Here is a 23,282-nt window from a genome sequence, read left to right as displayed (position 1 = left end):
TTTCTGTAAGTTTGAAATTTTTCATAATACCATGTCAGAGGGAATAAAAAGAAATGTATTAACTCTTAGATGTAGAGATGTGGTTAGTTCCGGCAAATGTATTTGTTGTGAAGATGTGAGCAGGTGATACAGCAGAAACTTCTGCTTCTGATTAGGTAGTGTTTGGTTTATTTGTTTGTTTTAAACTGGTGAACACCTGTAGGTGCTAATGAAGAATCTGAAAGTGGCAGCTATAATAAAACGAAACATTTGCTATTCTGGAACAGTGGTAATATCTTTATTAATGTTGACATAAACAACTATAATATGCTGCCCCCGTTAGATGCCAAGCCCTAGACCTGTCACTTTTATCAAGTCATTAATTTATTTCTAATAACAGTACTAAGCATACAGGTACCATGCTAAATGTACAGGAACCATTAGCTCTATTTTATACAGATGAAAGACTGAGCTCAGAGAGGTCAAAGGCATGCTCCTCAGGGTCACATATCTAATTAAGGCTGGTGTCAGAATTCAGGCCTGACATGATGGACATCAAAGTCTATGCAATTTCCACTCGACCCTCGAGGCTTAGCGTGTGGTTCTGGACAGCAACCTCAGCCTCACGGGGAGCTGGTTGGAAATGCAGGACATCAGTCCTCATCCCAAAACTACAGAACCAGAACCTGCATTTTAACAAACCCGCTGGCTGCTTCTGTGCACATCAGTCTGAGCAGTGCTACACTGGACCGTGGTACTCTGGAAATTTGGGACCATGTCTTTATTTTTCTCTCCATGTAATGCAGGACACCATAGGGTATGAAAATGGCATTTATTTTGTTCCAGAGGGGTAGCTGCAGTACTAAGCCTTATTAGCTTCCTTTCCAGCAGTATCAGAGTGAAGGCAGTGAATCCAAGCTCCTATTCCTATCACAGGATTCACATGCCTGAGTTTGTGTCCCAGCCCTGCCTCTGATCATCTGTGTAATGATGGTACTTAGAGCTCCCCATCAGTGTGTGACTCTATTTCTTCAACTACCAAGTGGGTGAATCAATTCTCGCTCTACCTGCCTCACAAAAAGGCCAAAGGTGTCTTTAAAAGGAAAGAAACAGCTGGGCATGGTGGCACATGCCTATAGTTCCAGCCACTCAGGAGACCAAGGCAGGAGAATCACTAGAGCCCAGGAGCTTGAGGCTGCAGTGAGCCATGATCCTGCCACTGTGCTCCAGCCTAGGCAACAGAGCGAGACCAGGTTTCTAAAAACAAACAGAAAGGAACAGACAGAAGCATTCTTATCATGGTGGCAGTGTACTAATCCTTCACTCCTGTGAGGGTCTCCGCAGCTCTTTCACTTGTGCTTTCTGAGGTTTCTATGGCTGACGTGACTGCTGGGCCAAGGTTTCATTGTTCACAGTTCCAGCAATGTCCTTGCTGGGGCCCTCCCTGCATTCCATCTGAGAAGAGGAGCTTCTCTAAGAGAGGAGGACTCGATATCAGACAAATATGTACAAAAACACATTGACCTTAACCAAACTCACACCCTCCCTGCCTGCACGACAAGGTCTAAAGTTTAACGATAAAGATCATACTTTGAACTATTCCTGTGAAGCATTCTTTACACACACACTATCTCCTTTAATCCTTGCAACCATCTCAAAAGATAGACATTTCCCCCCATTTTACAGATAAGGAAAACTGAGTCCTAAAGAAGTGAAATGGTAGAATTGAGATGCACTTAACTATTGGGGTTAGAAAGGTGTTGCTTTTAATCAGATGTAATTTCCCAGAAAACTGTCCCATAACAATTGCAAAATCTCCCCCAAACTTTCATTGTTTGAAACAACTTTACTTTTTTCTCCCGATGATTGCCTAGGACTCCAGGAAGACAAAAGGTGACAAGTCACTCATGACTGAAATTAGCTTGTGAAATTTTGCTCTAAGCTAAGGAACAAGTATCGTGGTACATAACACATTGTACATGTCTTTTGTGTTTTCTGTCACATGAATTGAAGAAGAATGAGAATCAAGGTACCATTTTGAAAAACATTTTAAGGAAACTCAAAGTATGCTCTCTTCTGCAGTATGTTTTCAGCCAAGAAATTGTCTTATTTTGATTTGTTAAAATATTTTTGATAGGTTGTCAAATTATCATAGTTCTGTTTTATATTTTAGTGTTTGAATAAGATACGCTTTACTTGGCTAACTTTCTGATAATAAACAACTCATTTCCCATCTTTATACCTCCATGTGCTCTTTTTGGACAGATGCTTTTTGTGTGCCAGCTCTCACATCTGGGCTTCTCACTCACTGACATCCAGGAAAGGGATTTGCAGAGTTTCCAAGAGCCCATCCCTTGTCATTAATCACAGGTAGCAGTGGGAGTCTTCCCTGTACCTACAATCAGTGTCAGTCTTGGACAAATGGTGACTGGAAGTTTGGCTTGATATTCTGCCCCATTCCTCCTTCCCATTTACACACAGGGTTCAGTGCACAGGTGGATATGGAAAGTAAGCCCAGAGATGGGTCAGGGAACACTGGTATTTGGGAAGCATTGGAGTAGAGGGATTAGAAGCAGTGGTTCAGGGCTCATACCTGGATGTTTGTTCCTGGATCTACCACTTGAGTAGATGTATGAGCATAGACCTGCTTGTGCAAGCTTCAGTTTCCTTTACCTATTAAATAGGGGCAGTGATATATTCTATAACTATGACTCAATATCTGGACTTCAAAAATACATGTGTACAAAAACACGTTATTCTGAGGATTTTTAAGTACCGAATAAATAATATTGCTACTATTTACTATTTAACAAATATTGTGAATGAGTGAGTTGGATGCAAGTAAACATAGATATCTGGTCTTCCAGGACATGTAATACTTACAAATATCTGCAATGCAAGATGGCCAGCCTCAGGTAAAGGGTAGAGAGTGTGTCACAATAGCAGCTCACAGGAGAGGCAAAACCTATAGCTCACTGCTGGGATGACCAGGGAAGGCTATGTGCTGAGGTTTCTAGACCTTAAGTGCTAGTATTTTCTGAGCATTAAGGTAAGTGGTGAGAGTGTCTCAGTCAGAGAGAAGAGATTTGACTTTCAGAGATGAAAAAGCTCAAAACATAGGCAAAGAACCAGTAGTAGGTGCAGTAATTCAGGGATCCCCTGTCAGAAATGCCTTTGAGACTGGCCAGGTTACCCAAGCAGTTAAGAGGATGACCAGGACCTGGCTCCAGCCAGTCACTTGCAGGCTCTGTATTGGCATATGTTTCAATTATTCAGGAGATACAAGAAATCTGGACTTAGACATACTAAGTCCCACTTGGTAAAACATGATGATGGCCAAATCCAGCATGTCTCTGGTTGACTCAGATTATGTGTGGTGAGTGTGTGACCATGGAGTGGACTTAAGTCCAATCACTGGGATCATGATAGGTGGAAAGGAGCCCTGGCCTGGGATCCAGGAGGCCCAGGATTAATCTGAGCTCTATGTCCTTGGACAGGCTTCTTACATCCTCTGTGCCTCAGTTTCCAGAAGGCACCTTGATAGGAGGTGTGGTTTACTAGAGCCCAACCAAGCCTTGTTTTTTTTTTTTTTTTTTTGGAGACTAAAGAATGTACTCCTTGGGTTTTCAGGGTCTGAAGAATTATACTTCAGAGCAGGACCCCTGCTTTTGTTCCTCCCCCTGCCCCACTGTATTTGTGTTATTGTTATGTTTCTTGTTCTTACATTTTGTAAAGGGGCCATTATCTAGGGATGAAAATGGATAAAACTTGTGTACATAAATTAGCATATGGAGACTTTGAGATGGAAACGTGCCAACCTCTTCCAAAGAGAAGTCCAGATAACAGGCTGCAAGATTGAGCAGCTTTCATGAGAACAGTAAAGAAAACAATTTCCCTCGGTGCTTACCACAGAAAGGAAGATAAAGGAACTGGAGGATGGATAAAAGTATCCAAAAAGCATAAAAGATGAATTGATGGGAAACACTAGTGTGACCACTCAAGGGGTCATGGGTGGAAAAAGTCATTCCATTAAAAAAAAAAATAAACAGTGGAAAAAGAATGGAGCCATAGTCATGGAAAAAAGTGAGATCACATTTAAAAACTTTCAAGATTGGCCTGGAAAAGTAAGGCTTTATGAGTTTAACATGAGGACTCTATTCTTACCACCTGTGGAGAGTAATTGGCCTGGCTGACTAGAGGTTTGTTTTGCCTTCTTGGCAGGAGCTGAATTGTTATGTTAATAGTCCGCTGGCTAAGTGTTAAGTACTGTGTTTGAATAGAAGGAGTTTTGCAGAGGAGAAAATTCCCAGCCCCAGGTTCCTATTCCGACCACTGAGTGCTTTACAGACTTCAGACTTCACACACTCAAATTCTAAGAAACAATTAGTATCATGGCCGATATTTCTAGCATTTTATGAAAACGAACAGTTTCTACTGGGAACTCTCCTGCAGGTGGTTTATGGCCAGACAGAGTGTATCCAGGCTCAGGTTTGGCCCCAAAAGCCCATTTGGAGCTAAAGAACAAATTTCATCACAGCAGCATTGCCTACCTTTTCGTAGTTATCTATGCCAGCTCTTTTCCATTCACATTGTCTTCTCCTTAGAGGTCATTCCACTAATTTGGCTCTTAAAATATTTTAATTGTCCTTGAACAAGATGAGCCCCCAAACCTCAGGGCACTCAGGATGAAATAGCTTAGTAGTCAATGCATTATTAAAATGAACTTTTTCAGATTTTAGAATTATCAGTTCATCTGTTGGATGATTGGTTTGTCTTTTTTAGGAGCAGCATCTCTCTACAGTCCTAAAACTGCTTTTAAAATGATCTTTCATGTGGCCTTTTGACTCTAGATTGCTGATTGCGGCAAGATGCTGGTAAAAACTAAAGATTGAGCTAATTTACAGTAATTTGTGATTGACTTATGACCCCTTAAAAGTTTCAAATCTTTAGGGTTACAGAAATAGATTGCTTCTTAATTGCAAATGAGCTTGTAGCTGCAAATGATTTCACACCTCTTCCTGCAACTCACTTTGCTTCCCACCTTCCTCAGGTTGCTGACTTGCTTCACAACATCTTTCCTCACTTCCGCTCTATGCACATATTTCCAAAAGGTGTGATGCTGTGACTTTTTTTCATGTTGTCTTTTATGGCAGTGACAAAGGAATTTGGTTGAAATTAAGCCCATGTGGTAACCACAAGGTTTAGAAGTCTAATAAAGAAAACCCATGTAAATAATATGAAAGCTTGTGAACTAGAGATTCTAACTGAGCCATTTACTTCCCCAGAAGCAAATTAGGGAACTAGAGCTATTAAAATCTGTCATGTCTCTAAGACATCATTTGGGCAATTACTTCAAATTCCAGAAAATTTTCTGAGCTCCATTTCTGCATACTACATAATACCCAAGTAGTATTCAGAGATTTCTAAACTGTGCTTCCATCAAACAGAGGTTTCCACAACATGGACTAAGATTTAACACTGCTGGAACTGAACAATGACAAATTTCTTCCATTCAAAAGATGTTCTCACTTTTACATTTAATTGCCTCTACTTTACAAAATAGTACTTCAGTATAGACAACAAAATGCTAGTTGAGGTCAGTCCTCCCCCAGAAGGCAGTTAGTTAACATTTGAAGTATCCTCTTCAGAAATCTACATTTCAGGAGAGGTTACTTAGCCTGTTACATTTCCTAACTGGAGACCCGACCGCAGACATGCTTCAAGGCAAACTTTGGACGAAGACTGAGCGGTTGTGTCCGCGTTGCCGACCTTGAGCAGCAGTCGGCTTATCCACGTAGAACCCGGGAGTATAAGACTCAGAATCGAATCTCTTCTCCCTCCTCCCTCCTGTTTTTGGCTTTGTGAGAAACCTTATCATCAAATATAATGGCCAGCAACGTTACCAACAAGACAGATCCTCGTTCCATGAACTCCTGTGTGTTCATTGGGAATCTCAACACTCTTGTGGTCAAGAAATCTGATGTGGAGGCAATCTTTTCAAAGTATGGCAAAATTGTGGGCTGCTCTGTTCATAAGGGCTTTGCCTTCGTTCAATAGGTTAATGAGAGATGCCCGGGCTGCTGTAGCAGGAGAGGATGGCAGAATGATTGCTGGCCAGGTTTTAGATATTAACCTGGCTGCAGAGCCAAAAGTGAACCGAGGAAAAGCAGGTGTGAAACGATCTGCAGCGGAGATGTACAGCTCCTCTTTTGACTTGGACTATGACTTTCAACGGGATTATTATGATAGGACGTACAGTTACCCAGCACGTGTACCTCCTCCTCCTCCTATTGCTCGGGCTGTAGTGCCCTCGAAATGTCAGCGTGTATCAGGAAACACCTCACCAAGGGGCAAAAGTGGCTTCAATTCTAAGAGTGGACCGCAGGGATCTTCCAAGTCTGGAAAGTTGAAAGGAGATGACCTTCAGGCCATTAAGAAGGAACTGACCCAGATAAAACAAAAAGTGGATTATCTCCTGGAAAACCTGGAAAAAATTGAAAAGGGACAGAGCAAACAAGCAGTAGAGATGAAGAATGATAAGTCAGAAGAGGAGCCGAGCAACAGCTCCGTGAAGAAAGATGAGACTAATGTGAAGATGGAGTCTGAGGCGGGTGCAGGTGACTCTGCTGAGGAGGGGGACCTACTGGATGATGATGATAATGAAGATGGGGGATGACCAGTGGGAGTTGATCAAGGATGATGAAAAAGGGTCTGAGGAAGGAGAGGATGACTCTTAAGCACGTACTGGGGTTTAGAAATCTTATCCCATTATTTCTTTACCGAGGCGCTTGTCTAAGATCAAAATTTTCACCAGATCCTCTCCCCTAGTATCTTCAGCACATGCTCACTGTTCTCCCCATCCTTGTCCTTCCCACATTCATTAATTCATATTTCCCTGCACCTAGTCCCATTTTCACTTCCTTTGACCCTCCTAGTAGTTTTGTTAAGTCTTACCCTGTAATTTTTGCTTTTAATTTTGATACCTCTTTATGACTTAACAATAAAAAGGATGTATGGTTTTTTTTTAAAAAAAAAAGGCAAAACTTTACAATATCACTATACTTGCCCTAGAAGTTTAATAATTAGCATAAATTGTGAATTAGAGATAATTTTTAATTAATTAAGGAAATGGTAATGTTCAAGAAATACAGTAGGATAATAAGATCAGTATTGGCTCTTCTACCCTTTTGTGAGTGGGCATGTACCAGAGTTTGACCAGTGAGAGAAACCAATCTAGATATTTCCGGCAGGAAGGGATGTAGCCCAGGGATTTAACGTTTTGTAGACCTACTATTAGGTCTGAGAAAGTGAAGGTCAGAGAAGCTGCTTTGGAGAATTCGGGAAATTGGGAAATCTGGGATCAAAAGAAGCTACAGCTGATAATCCACCCTTAGTGAGTGATGAAGAGGGGGACACGTGGAAATCACTTCCAAAATCACTCCTAAAATCTCACTGTCTACTGTCTGCAGAAAGGCTTGTTCCTGGCTGCAGGTGTGAATGTGGAATAACAATTTATCCCTTCTAACTTTTATATTCCACATGAGAGCTTATTATTGACAGAGTATGACCCAGAATACCTACTAGTTTATGGAATATAGTTTCCTGGCCTCTAGGCCTATCTAAAAGGAAGAATTTTAAAGAGGGATGGTTTTTTGATTGTTAACAAGCACCGTCAGGCTTAAGGCCTAAGGATCTGACAAGTCCAGCATTCTTTTAAAGTGTGTCTTATATCTAGTACAGCCATCCTCCAGTAGAACTACAGTTACGGAAATGGTCTAATTTACACTGTCCAATATGGTAGCCACTAGTGCCAGATGGCTATTGAGCACTTGAAATGTAGTTGGTACCTGTTATAGTGAACCCCAAGTTTCTCTTCAAAGAATCAATATGTCAGTATGTTCAGCTCTCTTATTCTTTAATTCTCTAGTTTAAAGTTTAACATCCTTGTAATTCCAGTAAACAAACTTCTCCACCGGTTTAATTAGTAGTTCACATCTGTTCTCCCAGTCCCCAGCATATGACTCATCCTGGTCACCTGCTCCAGTCACCTTCTTTGACCTAGATCACCTCTGGCTACCTTCTCTGACCCACCTATAATCATCCTTCCCACCAAAACACCCACCTTGCCACTCCAGCTTGGACCCCTGCTCTCTTTAAAATAGCCAGTCAGGATCAGTCTAGCTTGTGTGGTCTAACCCTAGCCAGTAGGGGAACAACACAGCAGTAGGGACGACCCCCATGAGGCATAATTGCCCCTTCCCCCTTGTCCGGGTGTGTGGCCACCATTGCTCCATCTGTTAGCCGCACTCTTCTATGGAAGTACATTGCCTTGCTGAGAGGATTTATCTTCGAGTGCTATTTCTTCTGTGGCACCGAAATTTTACTTCTAACAGTTCAACTGAGGGATTGAATTTTTGAGTTGTATTTAATCTTATTTACTGAAGTTTAAACTTAAAGGGCTACCTGTGGCTATTGGCTGTTGCCTGGGGCAGTGTAGGTTTAGATCTCTCTTTGGACTTGTGCTCCCTCTCCATTTCCATTTAATTGAAAATATTGTGGCCTGATCTGACCTAAGGTCTCCCTGAGCTGTCTCGTATTTGTTTATTGTGTGTTGAAAATTTCATGTGAGGACCTTGTTAGAATGACTATATGATGGAGTTGTGTTGGGGTTGGGGGCAGGCCACTGGATTTCACTGAACTTACCGAATTGGTCTTTGACTCTTTTTAGTGCCAGCTTACTAATAATCATTTGTTGCGTATTTGGCCAAATTTGGCTGAAACTCCCTTTTGCCATAACATACAGTGGTAGCAAGTGAGTGGGGAGGCCACTGAAGTGTTTGCTATATATCCTAATAATTCTGATAGCCAATTAGCCTGATCATATGGTTTGTAACATATGTTTTTCTCCCAGAAATGTTTCTCAAATTTTTGGAGTCTGCAGTATGTTTCCTGCTAGCAAATACTAGCAGACAACAAAACAAAAACTACACAAATATTAACAGAAAAATTCAGATAAGCTAGTTGCCTACCACTGAACAACTTTTTAAAAATGTGAGCATATGTTCATGGTATGTTTTAAAAATTCATACATATACCACAAATTTTCTGTGTATAAAATTGTTCCTAGTTTGTATGGTTGAATCTACATTTCAAAGTAATGTGGCTGGGCATGGTGGCTCTCGCCTGAAATCACAGCACTTTGGGAGGCCAAGGCAGGCGGATCATGAGGTCAGGAGTTCAAGAACAGCCTGACAAACATGGTGAAACCCCATCTCTACTAAAACTACAAAAATCAGCTGGGCATGGTGGCACGTGCCTGTAATCCCAGCTACTCAGGAGGCTGAGGCAGGAGAATCTCTTGAACCCAGGAGGTGGAGGTTGCAGTGAGCCGAGATCACACCACTTCACTCCAGCCTGAGCAACAGAGCAAGACTCAGTCTCAAAAACAAACAAACAAAAAAACAAAGTAGTGTAACCCGGCCTAGGTTTAGCTGCTTGCTGGTAGAAAGCCAGACGGAACACAAGAGGCAAAGTTTGGTGGGAAGAAAGCAGGTTTAATTGGAGAACCAGCAACCTGAGAAGATGATAAACTATTGTTCTAAATACCATCTTACATGTTAAAATTTACCATAGGGCTTTTACAAGGAAACTTGGTATGGGAGACATTCAGGAGTAGCGCAAGGTACACGGTCTGTGTATTTTATTCTTGTTAAATTGAACTAAACATCGCCTGAGAGAACCTCCATACATCCATACTTGAGTCCTTGAGAATGAACCATAACCTAACTTAGTAGGTAGACAAGTAGGTAGCCTTAGTAGAAAACCTAATTTAGGAGTATGCTTCTGTAACAATAGCTGGATCTCAGCCAATCCCAGCAGCCATACTTCAGCAACTCATATGCTGCTGACTGTTCAAACCGTGTTCAGATAAGTCAAATGCCGAGCTGTAAGCAATCCAGCTGTTTCTGAACCTTACTTCTGTTTTCTGTACATCACTTTCCTTTTTTTTTTTTTTTTTTGCCTATAAATTTGCTCTGGCCATCAGGTTTCCCTGGAGTCTCTCTGAATCTGCTGTGATTCTAGAGGCTGCCTGATTTGTGATTTTTTTTATGCTTGCTAAATTAAATTCTGTTAAATTTAATTTGTCTCAAGTTTTATTTTAACATTCTGATGGCCATCTTGGGTAATTGCCTGTCCAGAAGTCTGATTGGCATTAGCTTGTTTTCAATGGTGGTGGACTAATGGGGGACTCTCCCTAAGTGAGAGGATTCCACAATGGGGCTCCAGCCTGGTTTGTTTCAAGAGCAAGAACATAATTAGATAAGTGTACATTGTTGGAGGGGAGTGTCTAGAGAGGGAAGAAATAAAGGGGTGAGAGGGGAGAGAAGGAAGAAAAAGAAAGTGGGTGATTTTTAAAACTGAGGTCCCTGGTTATAGTATCATAAAAACAGGCCAGAATTCCACAAAAGACCCTGGCTGCCAAATGTTCTGCCCCTTGGAGAGCCCCTGGCCTAAGTGTTCCATATGTAGGCTCCTTCCTATTTAGTGTCCCAAAGTGACTAGCATAAGACTGGGCCAAACTAGGTGTTTTCATGACTTCATGGCACATATTTTTTACCCATAATGAAAAGAATGTTAGCAAATAAAACTGTTTTTCATGTATTTGTTTATCAGGTAAAGAGGAAACTACTGATGAGTTAAATCAGAAGTCCCAGCCTTTTTTCACCAGAGACCAGATTCATGGAAGACAATTTTTCCACGGACTGGGTGGAGGGGGATGGTTTCAGGATGATTCAAGCTCATTACATTTAGTGTGTACTTTATTTCTGTTATTATTACATTGTGACATATAATGAGATAATTATATGACTCACCATAATGTAGACTCAGTGGGAGCCCTGGGCCTGTTTTCCTGCAACTAGGCAGTCCCATCTGAGAGTGATGGGAGACAGTGACAGATTACCAGGCATTAGATTCTCATCAGGCGCAAACAACCCAGATCCCTTGCATGCGTGGTTCACGATAGGGTTCATGCTCCTATAAGAATCTAATGCTAGGTCGGGCGTGGTGGCTCACACCTGTCATCCCAGCGCTTTGGGAGGCTGAGGCGGGTGGATCACCTGTCGTCAGGAGGTGATCAGCCTGGCCAACGTGGTAAAACCCCATCTCTACTAAAAAATACAAAAATTAGCTGAGTCCCTTCATGGGAACCTGTAATCCCAGCTACTCAGGTGGCAGAGGTAGGAGAGTCATTTAAACCTGGGAGGCAGAGGTTGCAGTGGGCTGAGATTGTACCACTGCACTCCAGCCTGGGTGACAGAGCAAGACTCCATCTCAAACAAAAAAAAAAAGAATCTAATTCCACCACTGATCTGATAGGAGGCAGAGCTCAGGTGGTAATGTGAGCAATGAGGAGCGGGTGTAAATACAGATGAAGCTTCACTTTCTTGCCTGCTGCTCACCTCCTGCTCTGTGGCCCAGTTTCTAGCAGACCACGGACCTTTACTGGTTCATGGCTCAGGGGTTGGGGCCCCCTGGCTTAAATGTTAGTATTTTTCATTTTCTTACACTTAAATACTTTTTGTCCAAATGCCTTTCTGCATTTGTCATCCTTTAAAAAAATTGCTCACAAGATCTTATCAGAAAGTGGTGCTACCTATTAATTTAAGACATGAGTATCACAGAGAAGGTACCTCATTGTTTATTAAACATTCATGGAATTCAGTTTGCATTCTCATTGATAATTTCTTTACTTGATGGTGCCTAAAACTAGTTTGGAGTTGTCTTTAGAGTCCTGTACATTCTATCCTGAGTTAAAAAACCCAAGGAACTTGGCCACTAGGACATTTGCCTCATCAGCAAAAGCTTGTATAACTGCTTTTAGATTATTCTTCAGCTTTGACATAATTTATATTTATGCAGTTGCATGGAGGACATCCTGGGACTAGTGATTTGCAGTTTGAATGATTCTTTCTAGCACTCACACAAGCAGATGGCCCTCTGCACTGCATATAGAGGGCCCTTCATGTCAATTAAGGGACAGATTGGAGTAAGCATTACCAGGGTAGGAAATGTATCAGGATGGGTGTGGCAGTGAGGGAGGCCTTTCCTTGGAGCTTTGCAGGGCGGTTGAAGACAGGGATGGAAAGCAGCTAGCTGCGCCTTAGACATCTATGAGGAAACAGATTATTTGTACGGATTACTGCTACTCAATTTATCTACCAGGTGTGATGGGGTTGGGGAGGAAAAGGACAAAAGAAGGCCGGGAAGGGACTTGGTGCAGAAATGTTGAAGATCTCCTCTCCTAGATACATTGGGGCCCTGCCATCCTCCTCCACATTACCATCTTAATGAATTTTCTCACTTAGGGGGCACTCTCATTTAGCGCCTGATAACCCACTTCCCCCTCGTTAGACTAGTATCTGTTGGTCGTCTGAGTTCAGCACATTTGCGGTACTCACAGGTGTTGATAACACCTGTGATTGACACAACAAGATCTTACTTTCAGATTAGCCCACAGATTCAAAGAGTGAGTGCTTAAATCTCATTTAGCTTCTTGTAAAACCATATTAGGCTTTGATGCAAACTAAAGACTCACCGATTGAAAGCTGTCAGCTCAGGGATTGCTGCCAGGATAACTTAATTTATATTAAAAGAAAACTGTCACTTTCTTCAGTTTCGTCATCAAAACTTTTGGTTTTAACTGCACGGAGTACTTAGATTACAATAAATGTCTGTCTTCCTGAGTCTTTCCGAGATGCGTGGATGCTCTGTGATTCTCAACACCACATATTAATGGGCAGTACGGTTCAGAGGTTTGATCAATGTGCCAAGCCCATTCATGAAACTCTTTATGTTCTTTCTGCCCCTGGCAAAATTTGACAATGCTGAAACATTCTATTTTGATTCTTAAATAGGAAACAAAAACCTAATGATCAAGAAATCATAGCCTATTAGGAACTTTTGCTTGCTCTTGAAATACTTGTTTGGATGGATTAATGGTGGAATTGGTTGGCTTTTTACAAGAGCGATTAAAAAAGCTTCAAAATTGTGTTTCCTAAACAGGATTTGCAAGGCTTTTAATGCTCTAAAAGGCCAAGTTAGACTGAAACTGTGCCATCAAGATTTTTTTTTTCTTTTAAGCAGACTTGAAATTGTTGGAGTCAAACCGCCCTTAGATTGCTTAAAAGAGTTGTGGCTGGTGCTGTCCAAAAAGCAGATGCTATAGTCTTGTTATATTGCTAAATATTGATCCCACCACCTTTATCTAGTGATACAGAGATGCTCTGGTAAAGCCTTCTTGTCTTATCTCTTTGCAGGCTTATTGATTGGTGCTGGCTGTGCCCTCTACCCCTTGGGCTGGGACAGTGAGGAAGTCCGGCAGACTTGTGGCTACATTTCTGGCCAGTTTGACCTGGGTAAGCTCTCTTCATGGATGGCATTCCTGTTAGAAAAAGAACCTCATCTGAGGTTTCATAGAAGCAGAAACTGGAAAGGCAACAGATGAGAAAAATCTATCTGGATATCACAGCCAACAGTCATGTGTAACAATATAAATGTATCCATTTATTTAGTGAAGAGTTATTGATAATCTACTGTTTGCCCAGTACTATGATGAATATTGTAGATAGAAAGATAAGAAATGACCCCTGCCCTGAAGAGTTTATACTTATTGATTACTTCATTTTTCAAAATCATGTATTTATTACCCATTTCATGGGCTAGAAATAATTCTGTAGAATTTGCAGTCTGAGAAGAGGAGGCAACAAAACAGTCAAGGAAATGATGATAAAAGCTAAGCAATCCAAAGCAGGTTCACGTCAGCGGTCTAATAAAGAGGTGAGAACGGAGTTCAGTCGTGAGCAAAGTGCTGCATGCGGATTATCAGGATTAGATGGAATCTCCTTGCATGTGAGGAATACAGTGCAGCAAAGACACAAGGAAGGAATGGGAAAAGCTCATCAGGAGACCACAGGGATTCCAGCAACAGGAAGAGTAAGGTGCCACTCTGATAAATGCAATGATTGGGTGACAATTTGCACATTGATAAAGGGCTCTTTTTTTTTTTTTTTTTTTTTAGGCGAGTCTTGGTCTGTTGCTTAGGCTGGAGAGCTGGAGTGCAATGGTGCAATCTTGGCTCACTGCAACCTGCACCTCCTGGGTTCAAGCAATTCTCCTGCCTCAGCCTCCTATGTAGCTGGGATTACAGGTGCACACTACTAAGGCTGGCTAATTTTTGTATTTTTAGTAGAGATAGGGTTTCACCATGTTGGTCAGGCTGGTCTGAACTCCTGACCTCGTGATCCGCCTGCCTTGGCCTCCCAAAATGCTAGGATTACAGGTGTGAGCGACCACACCTGGCCCTGATAAAGGGCTCTTAACTCAAAAATTTGGTTTTTTGCAGACTATTAAGAAAATTTCAGGTAGTTTTCACTTGTAACCACAGTGTAGTATGTTGCAATATATAAAATATTTTGCAGATTGCTCCATGGTTTGCATCATTTTAATTTGTGATAATTGGGTAATATTTCACTTGCTTGATAAACTTACATTTACTTAACCACTTTCTTATTTCTTTCTAGCTGGGCATTTAGTCTATTCCAGTTTCTGTTGTTTTAAGACATGTTATGATGAGTTGTTTAATGAATATAAGTGTTTTTCCTACTGAATTATTTTCTTAGAATCTTTTTCTAGAATTGGTATCACTAGATCAAAGAATATGAACCCATAAAACACTTATTGTATAGGAAAAGAAATGTATTTTATCTTCCCCATTGCCAGATTCAAACCTAAGGCTCCTACAACAAAAGGGAGATTAACAAGAGAAAAGCATACATATTTATTTAAAAGAAAATTTTCATAACATGGGAACTTTCATAAAGAAATGAAGACTTGGAAAGACAGGTAAACCTGTATACTTTTAATGCTAGGTTTAATGAAGAAATGGATTGTTGTGGAGAAGCAGATTGGACAAAGCGGGTGTGATCTAGTGGTGATAAGCTGCAGAACTTAGCAGGACCTATTTGTTCAGATTCCTCTCTGTGTCCTTGTATCGGGAGATAAGAATATTCTTTTCTTCCGGGTATAGTGACAGCGTCTCTCCAATGAAGGTCTTATGACCTGCTTCAGATGAAGGTCAGGTAATCCTTTCTAGGTTTTATGACATGTATTAGGAGAGAAGGGCAGCAGGGGAAGGGGGAGAGACTTTCCTGCTTCTGCCATTTTCTCAAATGCCAAGGTGCTGCATTTTAGGGTAGCATGTCCTGAAGCCCATCATTGCCAAGTGATATCAAATATATTTTCCTCTACTGTGTGGATGGACAGACGGAGATTCTGATAATTAGTACATAGTAACGTAATTAGTAACAAAATTAGTTACTACCTTAGACATCTACTTTTTACATTAAGTATTTTAAGAAGAAAAACTGTGAGGAATTGGTCTAATGGCAGTATTACTATACTCCAAATATTAATTTTAAATTTTTATGTTAGAACATCTATGAAAAAATTCTGATAGATTCTGAGAAAAAGGGATAGGTATGATACAATAGCAAAGGTCTGTGAATTTGAAAATAATGCAATTTTTATTTGATTTAGTGGATGACAGCCACCCTAGTTCTATCAAAAATAATACTGGCTCTTCTGGTAGAAAAGACTGCTCTAAAAACTACCTAATTTGCATGGATAAAACAAATAAATTTCCTTTTGCCTATTCTTCCCTCTTTGATGACAGGACTTTCCTAAATCTGGTTTAATTTGGGATTGCCATAAATGTAGAGAAGGGGAAAAAATGCTGAGATGCTGGCGTGCAAAGCTGACTGCCAGCTTTTTTTTTCGTTTTCTTTTTTGGAAAGCAAACCATGTCTAGGGGAGATATTTTAATACAGGGCTTGGCATTTTTCTTTCCCCAGTGTTTGAGGCATTCTTGGCTGTTCAACACAGGCCTCAACTTGATTATGATCCCGTGTGTGCTGACCTGTTGTTATTGTGTATTGCTATATTAATTAGCAGATTGTAATGAAATTCAGGTCCTGTTTTTGCAGTTTTCATTACGGCACCCCAGTATTTTGTATGTCCCAGCATTGTGGAATAAAACTTTGAATGTCAAACTAAACATTGAAAAATATTTGTCTCTTTACTAGTGGTAATAGTTATACTCTCTAAACCCATGCTGGCAATTTAAAAAAACTATAAAGTCGTTTTCATTTCTGCTCATGTGCTTTTAAATTTCCTTAGATTGGTTGATGAGAAAAAAAAACTGGCATCATCCACAGATGAAATGAGTTCTAGGTTCACTCATAAGTTTTTTGGGGTTTATCAAGGTCCGCTTCTCTGTTATGTTTGTGGACTCTTATGTATTTTTTGAATAGAAGACCTAAAGAGAAAATGGCATAGAGATACCTCTAGGCCCATCCCATTTCACTTTCCTTTTTTTTTTTTTTTGAGATAGTCCCGCTCTGGTGCCTAGGCTGGAGTGCAGTGGAGAGATCTAAGCTCACTGCAACCTCTGCCTCCCAAGTTAAGCAATTCTTGAGCCCCAGCCTCCTGAGTAGCTGGGATTATAGGCACCCGTCACCATGCCTAGCTAATTATTGTATTTTTTGTAGAGATGGGGTTTCACCATGTTGGCCACGCTGGTCTCCAATCCCTGACCTCAAGTGATCCGCCCACCTCAGCCTCCCAAAGTGCTGGGATTATGGACATGAGCCACCCCACCTGCCCCTCCCACTTTACACTCTATGCTTTCTACCTTTTAAAAATCATTACTATTCCCCTGAACACTAATGAAAGTTGAGCTTCAGTGAATTAGTGAAGTCACAAATTATGAAGTTAAAATGAGAGGGTACCTGGAACAACTGTAGCTGGTGAGCTACAGTGTGAGGTCATGAGTGAGCATTCTTGGTTAAGATGGCAGGCCGGGCACAGTGGCTCACACATATAATCCCAGCACTTTGGAAGGCCAAGGCGGGTGGATCACCTGAGGTCAGAAGTTCGAGACCAGCCTGGCCAACATGGTGAAACCCCATCTCTACTAAAACTACAAAAATCATCTGGGTGTGGTGGCACCCGCCTATAATCCTAGCTACTTGGGAGACCAAGGCAGGAGAATCAGCTTGAACCGGGAGGTGAAGATTGTGGGGAGCCGAGATCACACTACTGCACTCCAGCCTGGGCAACAGAGTAAGACTCTGTCTCAAAAAAAAAAAAAAAAAAAAAAAGGCTCCAGCAAACATGCTGCTTGTCTCTGCCCAACCCTGCCTCTCCAATTCTAAGAATCCAAGTTTGTTTCTGCCTCTTAAAGGAGACAACACATAGACAGATCCTCCTCCCAAGGGTTGTGAAATGTTGATGTTATTAAAGCTCATGCCCTTCTTATTGGGAATACGTGTCTCTTTTTTGGCATGCTGTTTTTGATATGTTGTTACTCTCCGATCTGGAGCATCCTGAAAGAAATAATTGCTTTTGCTCCTACATAGAAGAGTATTTAAGTAGTGCATTTATCGCAATTAGTCAGCCAACAAATATGTATGGAGTGCTTATAATGTGCCAGCCCATGGGCTAGGTGCTGGGGATGTGGCATCAGCAATGAATAAAATGGCACTATTCACTGCCCTGAGGGAACTTAAAATTAGCAAGGGAAGCAGATGTTCAAAAGATAATATACACGTGAAGTATGTTAGAAAGGAAAAGTTTTGGGTGCAATATGGAAATTGTGGTTGACTTGCCGACGTTATTCTACACTAGTTGGTGCGTGTAAGCCAGAGATTGGCAAACACTTCTATAAGGGATCTGATAATATCTTCAGTTTTGTAAGTTATATGGTCTCTGTTTCAGCTACTTAATGCTGCAGAAAAGATAGATGGTCCCAGTAGAATTTTATTTTTATTTTTTTATAATTTCAACTTTTATTTTCAATTCAGTGAATGCATGTGCAAGTTGATTACATGGGTATAATGCTTGATGCTGAGATTTGGGGTGTGATTGATCTCACTACCCAGGTAATGAGCATGATAACCAAGAGCTAGTTTTCAACCCTTGACCTCCTCCCTCCTTCCCTCATAGTAGTCCCCAGTGTCTACTGTTGCCACATATATGTCCATGAGTACATAGTATTTAGCTCCCACTTATTAATATAAACAAGAATATGCAGTATTTGGTTTTCTGTTTTTGTGTTTGCTAACTTAGGATAATGGCTGTATCCATGTTGCTGCAAAGGACATGATTTTATTCCTTTTTATGCCTGTGTAGTATTCCATGGTGTATAAGTACCACATTTTCTGTATTCCAATCCACCATTGATGGAAACCAAAGTTGATTTCATGTCCTTGCTATTGTGAAGAGTACTGTGATGAACATATGGGGTACATGGGTCTTTTGGTAGAATTATTATTTTATTATTATATATATATAAATAAAAAATATATATAATTATTATATATATATAAATAAAAGTATATATATATACACACACACACACACACACCCAGTAATGGGAATGCTGGGTTGAATGGTAGCTCTTTTTTAAGTTCTTTGAGACATCTCCAAACTGCTTTCCATTCCACAGTGGCTGAACTCATTTACATTCCCACCAGCAGTGTATAAGCATTCTTTTTTCTCCATAGCCTCTCCAGCATCTGTTGTTTTCTGACTTTTTAGTAATAGCCATTCTGACTGGTGTGAAAGGGTATGTCTCATTGTGGTTTTGGTTTCCATTTCTTTGATAATTAGTGATGTTGAGCATTTTCTCATGGTTGTTAGCTGCTTGCCAATTAAACTTTATTTACAAAAACAAGCAGTGGAGCCACAGTTTGAGAGTCCCTGATCTCAGGCAAAGAATACCTCTGGTGTGCCAGAAATGGTTACGTTTCAGCTGTGCTCATTTATTAATCCCTGCAGCTCTCAGGGCAGCTGGTCCGGACCCAGGAGAGTTTAAGACTCTGCACTGAGCAGCCCCATCCAACTACCCAAGTACGATGTATAAATAACTACAGTTTTCGGTGGCAGTGGGGAGGAAGGTGGCAAACACTGTACCTCAGCCTTGGTCACCCAACCCCTAACACTGGCATGGAATAGGAAGGCTTAGGCTCATTTGAACCAGTGAGTCTAGAGGCATCTTGGGGAAGATGGGATCCCACGCTTAAGGGAGAAGCCACACATTCCTGGCTCTCCCTCCTCTGGCAGCCCCCTCTGACCATGGGGACCTGCAGGAGTAAGCAGCCTGCAGGGGTAGAGGTGGGCAGAGAAGCCAGAGTGTGTGGAGCAGTCATCCCTGAAGCTGGCCTTCCCTAGGAACGTCCATCCTCACTGACACACAGTAATTTATTTCCATACTGGGTGATGTTTGAGGCCTGTTTACTGTTACTTGGAACTGAAAGTAGACTGACTTATATTTAGTTGCTATCTCATATTTCAAGGGGACTGACCTCACCTGGGAGCTTCCTCAGGAGGTATTGTGCAGGCAGAGCTCTCAGCCCGTGTAGGATTTAGGTAGGTAAAGGGTTTGAGCCTGGATGTGGTTTGGGGTGACCTGGAGAAGTAGGTTGCAGAGAGGGCAGGAGGAAAAGTCGGGAAGGAGGCTACTTTATGTACTGCTTCTCTGTTTGGACAGGTTTTAATTCCCAGTAGCAGCCATGGCACAAAATAATACTTTATTTAGTTTTAGAGAGCAAGAAGAACCTCTCAAGGTCAAAACATTTAAACTAAGTTCAAAAATGTAAATAATAGACAAGAAGGACTTTATAAAAACCTTACATCTGTGGTTGTAGTATAATGTATAGGAATCTGGAATAACCTACTTAAAAAAAAAACAAAACTCTTTTACTTAGAAAGGAGAATTGGAGAGAAATTCTTTTTATACACCTTAAAAACAATTTTATAATCCTATTGATTCTTTCTCAAGCATGTTTATATTTTATTACATGCAAAGGTCTGAAGCAATTTTGCAAAAAGCGTTCCCTTTCACAAATCAGACTGTTACTCTGCTTACTTTTGGATCACACTAATTTATGAAGAAGCAAGGAGTCGGTGTGATTCCACACATTTTGTAAAACAGAGAAACAAGAGTTCAGGCAGGTTGCATAATTCTTTCATTTGTGGTTTAAACAAGTATCCCATGTGATTTAGGTGCAAGTGGTCAGTGAGCGTACTTTGAAAACAATTGTCCTTAGTTGTATAGAATGTTATTTTTGTTTTGTACCTTGCCTTGCTTAACAAACATTCATTACGTTTTGTATAGACTAGGATGCTTTAGGTTCAGGTTACAAAAATCTGGCTTAAACAGGCCAAAACAAAGACGACATGTAAGATCTCTTATTATAGCAAGGGCCATGTTCAGGAAGAACTGTCTGTAGATTGGCTGTAACCATCGCCATCCGCAGGCTGGCTTCATTTTGACATCGGTTCTCCCTATGGTTGTAAGTGTGTTTGGCACTCGTGGCTCTAAACATCCTTGTTCATGCCAAAAGGAGAGGACAAGCTTCTCCCCAGGAATGGAAGCAAAGTCTCTCTCCTCACTCTAGTTGGGCCAGCTTGGTCATCTGTCCACTCAAAGAGATCATGGCTGCCAGGGAATGCCACGTGCTTCTTATGGTTCAGCTTAGATGCATGTAGAGTTTTATAAGACTCGATTTTACTGAGAAGTAGTGGGATTTGTGAGAGGAAGATGAGGTAAAGAGGAGAAAAGGCATTTCAGTCTTTTCTTTCCTTTTCAGACTTCATTGTCTGCGGTCCTCCATCAGTGTAGCCTGTGGCTGTGGACAGAGGGTCAGTCGTAGCAGGTGTTAACAGTGCTGATAGAATAAACAGTACCAGTAATAAGAATACATAGTGTCACATAGCATCTGGCACATAATAAAAGCCCAGTCGTGTTTGCAATTGGACAGGACCATTTTAATGCATATTTGCTGATCAGTCTTTATTATCCCTTTTATATTCCACAACAGTAAGTTTGGGTTTACACATTAAGCATAAGGGCTTTATAATCAGGTTATCCAGTTGATTTAATTCATGCCTCAGAGATATTCCCATCCACCAAAGATTTTTCTAATTATATCCTTGTGATCAAAAGTACTGTTTCAATTAATTTGTCTCGCTATTTTGCCAAGTGAATTTGAGTAATTATTGCTTTCATTTTGCTATTTAATTTGATTAAGAAGCCATCATGTTTCCTGTTCTTGAAATTATGCTGCTGGCTTCTTAAGAGCAGAACCATAAACTCATAATTCAGAGCCTCTCAGTGTTGAAAAAGATGAGAGTCTGTTTCTTCCAATTTTCAATCAAAGAAAGAAATCTCTTCTACTCTAATCTGAACAGTGACCATCCCACATCTCTCTGGACACATGTACTTTAGCTCTTTGACTCCTGACTCATGCTGTCTCGTCTCTCAAATCTAATCAGACTTGAGAAAAAGCTGTTTGGAATATCTGGGTAAGTCAGTTGGGTAAAAATGCAAACAAAAGTATAATTTTTTTTTTTTTTAATTTTGAACTTTTGGTATGAGTGGGTGCCTCTCAAGCAAGAGAACCTGCTACTGATCTCTGTGACAGTATCAATTTTGGCCAGAAGCTAGAAGGCTCCTATGACTCCTGTGGACTTTTTGGGTAGCTTCATGCTCAGGCAGCCCAGGCAGCTGAGGCTCTGTGCAGTTTCTGTGGGCATCTGACTTGTGTCCCAGAGCAGGGCTCTCCTGACTCAAGCAGCAAGTGTTGGCAGAGGGCAGCAGTTAAAAGTGTCTGTCACTCAGCTCAGGAAGAGACTCCAAACACTTGATACATTTGTCATTGCTTGGAGTAAATGGATTATTCCATTATGAGATTGCTATTTGGGAGGTTGGTTAATAGTAAGGTATTTAATATGCATTGAAATGTAGGCAAATTTAAGGTCATTAATGCAGCAATGATGTCCCACCTCCCAAATGCCTATTAAATGAATGTTTTCCAAACTTCTGACACTTAAATCCAAGTCACTGAAAGTCATTTAGAAGGCCCAGCATGAGCCTGGATTCCCTCACCCAGAGTTCTAGCACAAGAAAATGGCAGGAAAGCCAGGCAGCTGCTGTGAATTAAACAAAGACCCAAATTGGGTAGGAACCCATGGGGGCCACTCAGGAACTTGGCTCCAAATGATGCAGGGAAACTTCTACAGGCCGAGGGAGCCCACCCTGGCCAGTGATGATATGACTGGGCAAAGTGTCCAGGTACCTCCAAGGCAACAATAATCACGTTTTCTGGTTACTCAGCCTTTCTTAGGGGCCTCTTTCCATCAGGTGAAGAGTTTTCTGCCTTTACTCCAGAGATAGAGAGATTGCCACATTCTTTTAGGGGGCGTTCATTCAGCCTGCCCATTCCAGTGGGTTCCACATTATCAAAATCAGGGCAGAAACATCTCTACTTTGTAACTTAGGAAATACCTCTTGTCCCGCTTTGGGAAAAAGGACCCCATTCTGTACAATCATAGATCAAATTTGATCTGCTTCCCTACACACAGCTTTCCAGGTCGAGATGAACCTGTGGGATAGGATTTTCAGAGCCTAGCTTGGGGTTTGGTGTTCAATAGATTCACTTACTTCCTCAGCAAATATTTATTAAGCACATTCTAGGCATCAAAAGTTGTGCCACAAACAAAATTGTGAATAAGATAGACATGATTCTTACTGGCAGGCCATGTATCTGCCGTCTATTGAATGGTTAGAAAATTGGGAGGGATAATAAGAGGAAAGGAAAGGGGAACGGAAGGGAGGGAGGAAGGGAGGGAGGAAGGGAGGGAAAGGAGGAAAACAACCTGCTATGAATTTTTTGATCATAGAAACAGCAGCTGTCATCCTGTTTCTGTATATATTCAGCCACTTATGTCCTGGCAAGAATCATGGCATCACTTTTTAAGAGACTAATGGCCTAACCACCTCCCAGAAAAAAAAAAGAAATCCAAGTTAGGATCATCGTTTAAAGAACAAGATACCCTGATAGGTGGGAAAAAATATATATAAATTGTTCTACATTCTTTTTTTCTCAAGTCTTTCTTGGCTTGGTTATTTCAGTGTGGATCATTTCTACTCTTTTATTTATGTGTTTGTAAAGCTTTATTCAGTAGCTTGCAGAGATTTATAGCAGGGGAATTCAGCAATTGTGGGAAAAAGGAAATCTGTTAGAAAACCTGTGGGAAATAAGATTTCTTGAGATATGGCTACAAAACTATTGGGGAGAATATGCTAGTCTCCCATTTAAAGATTCTTCTTCATTTTTTTTAATGTTGTCCTTTCATTAGTTTTTTTTTTTTTTTTTAAAGATGCACCTGAGTTTGCCTTT

General features: G+C 40.9%; 1 protein-coding gene and 1 pseudogene across 3 annotated transcripts in view; both read left to right on the top strand.

Moving 5' to 3' along the window:
- Window positions 1–23,282, top strand: part of LHFPL6 (LHFPL tetraspan subfamily member 6) — a 398,883-nt gene that overhangs the window by 214,851 nt on the left and 160,750 nt on the right. For all 3 annotated transcript variants that reach the window (XM_012469848.3, XM_012469847.3, XM_012469846.2), the window contains exon 3: window positions 13,299–13,397. In XM_012469848.3, the coding sequence (XP_012325271.2) occupies window positions 13,299–13,397 (99 nt within the window). The remainder of the gene's footprint in view (window positions 1–13,298; window positions 13,398–23,282) is intronic.
- LOC105729181 (heterogeneous nuclear ribonucleoproteins C1/C2-like) lies at window positions 5,866–6,655 on the top strand (annotated as a pseudogene).

This window comes from Aotus nancymaae, unplaced genomic scaffold (genome assembly GCF_030222135.1).
Source record: "Aotus nancymaae isolate 86718 unplaced genomic scaffold, 86718_ANA_hifiasm-v0.15.2.pri h1tg000043l, whole genome shotgun sequence".
NCBI classification, from domain to species: domain Eukaryota; kingdom Metazoa; phylum Chordata; class Mammalia; order Primates; family Aotidae; genus Aotus; species Aotus nancymaae.
This window is presented reverse-complemented; position numbering and strand designations above follow the sequence as displayed.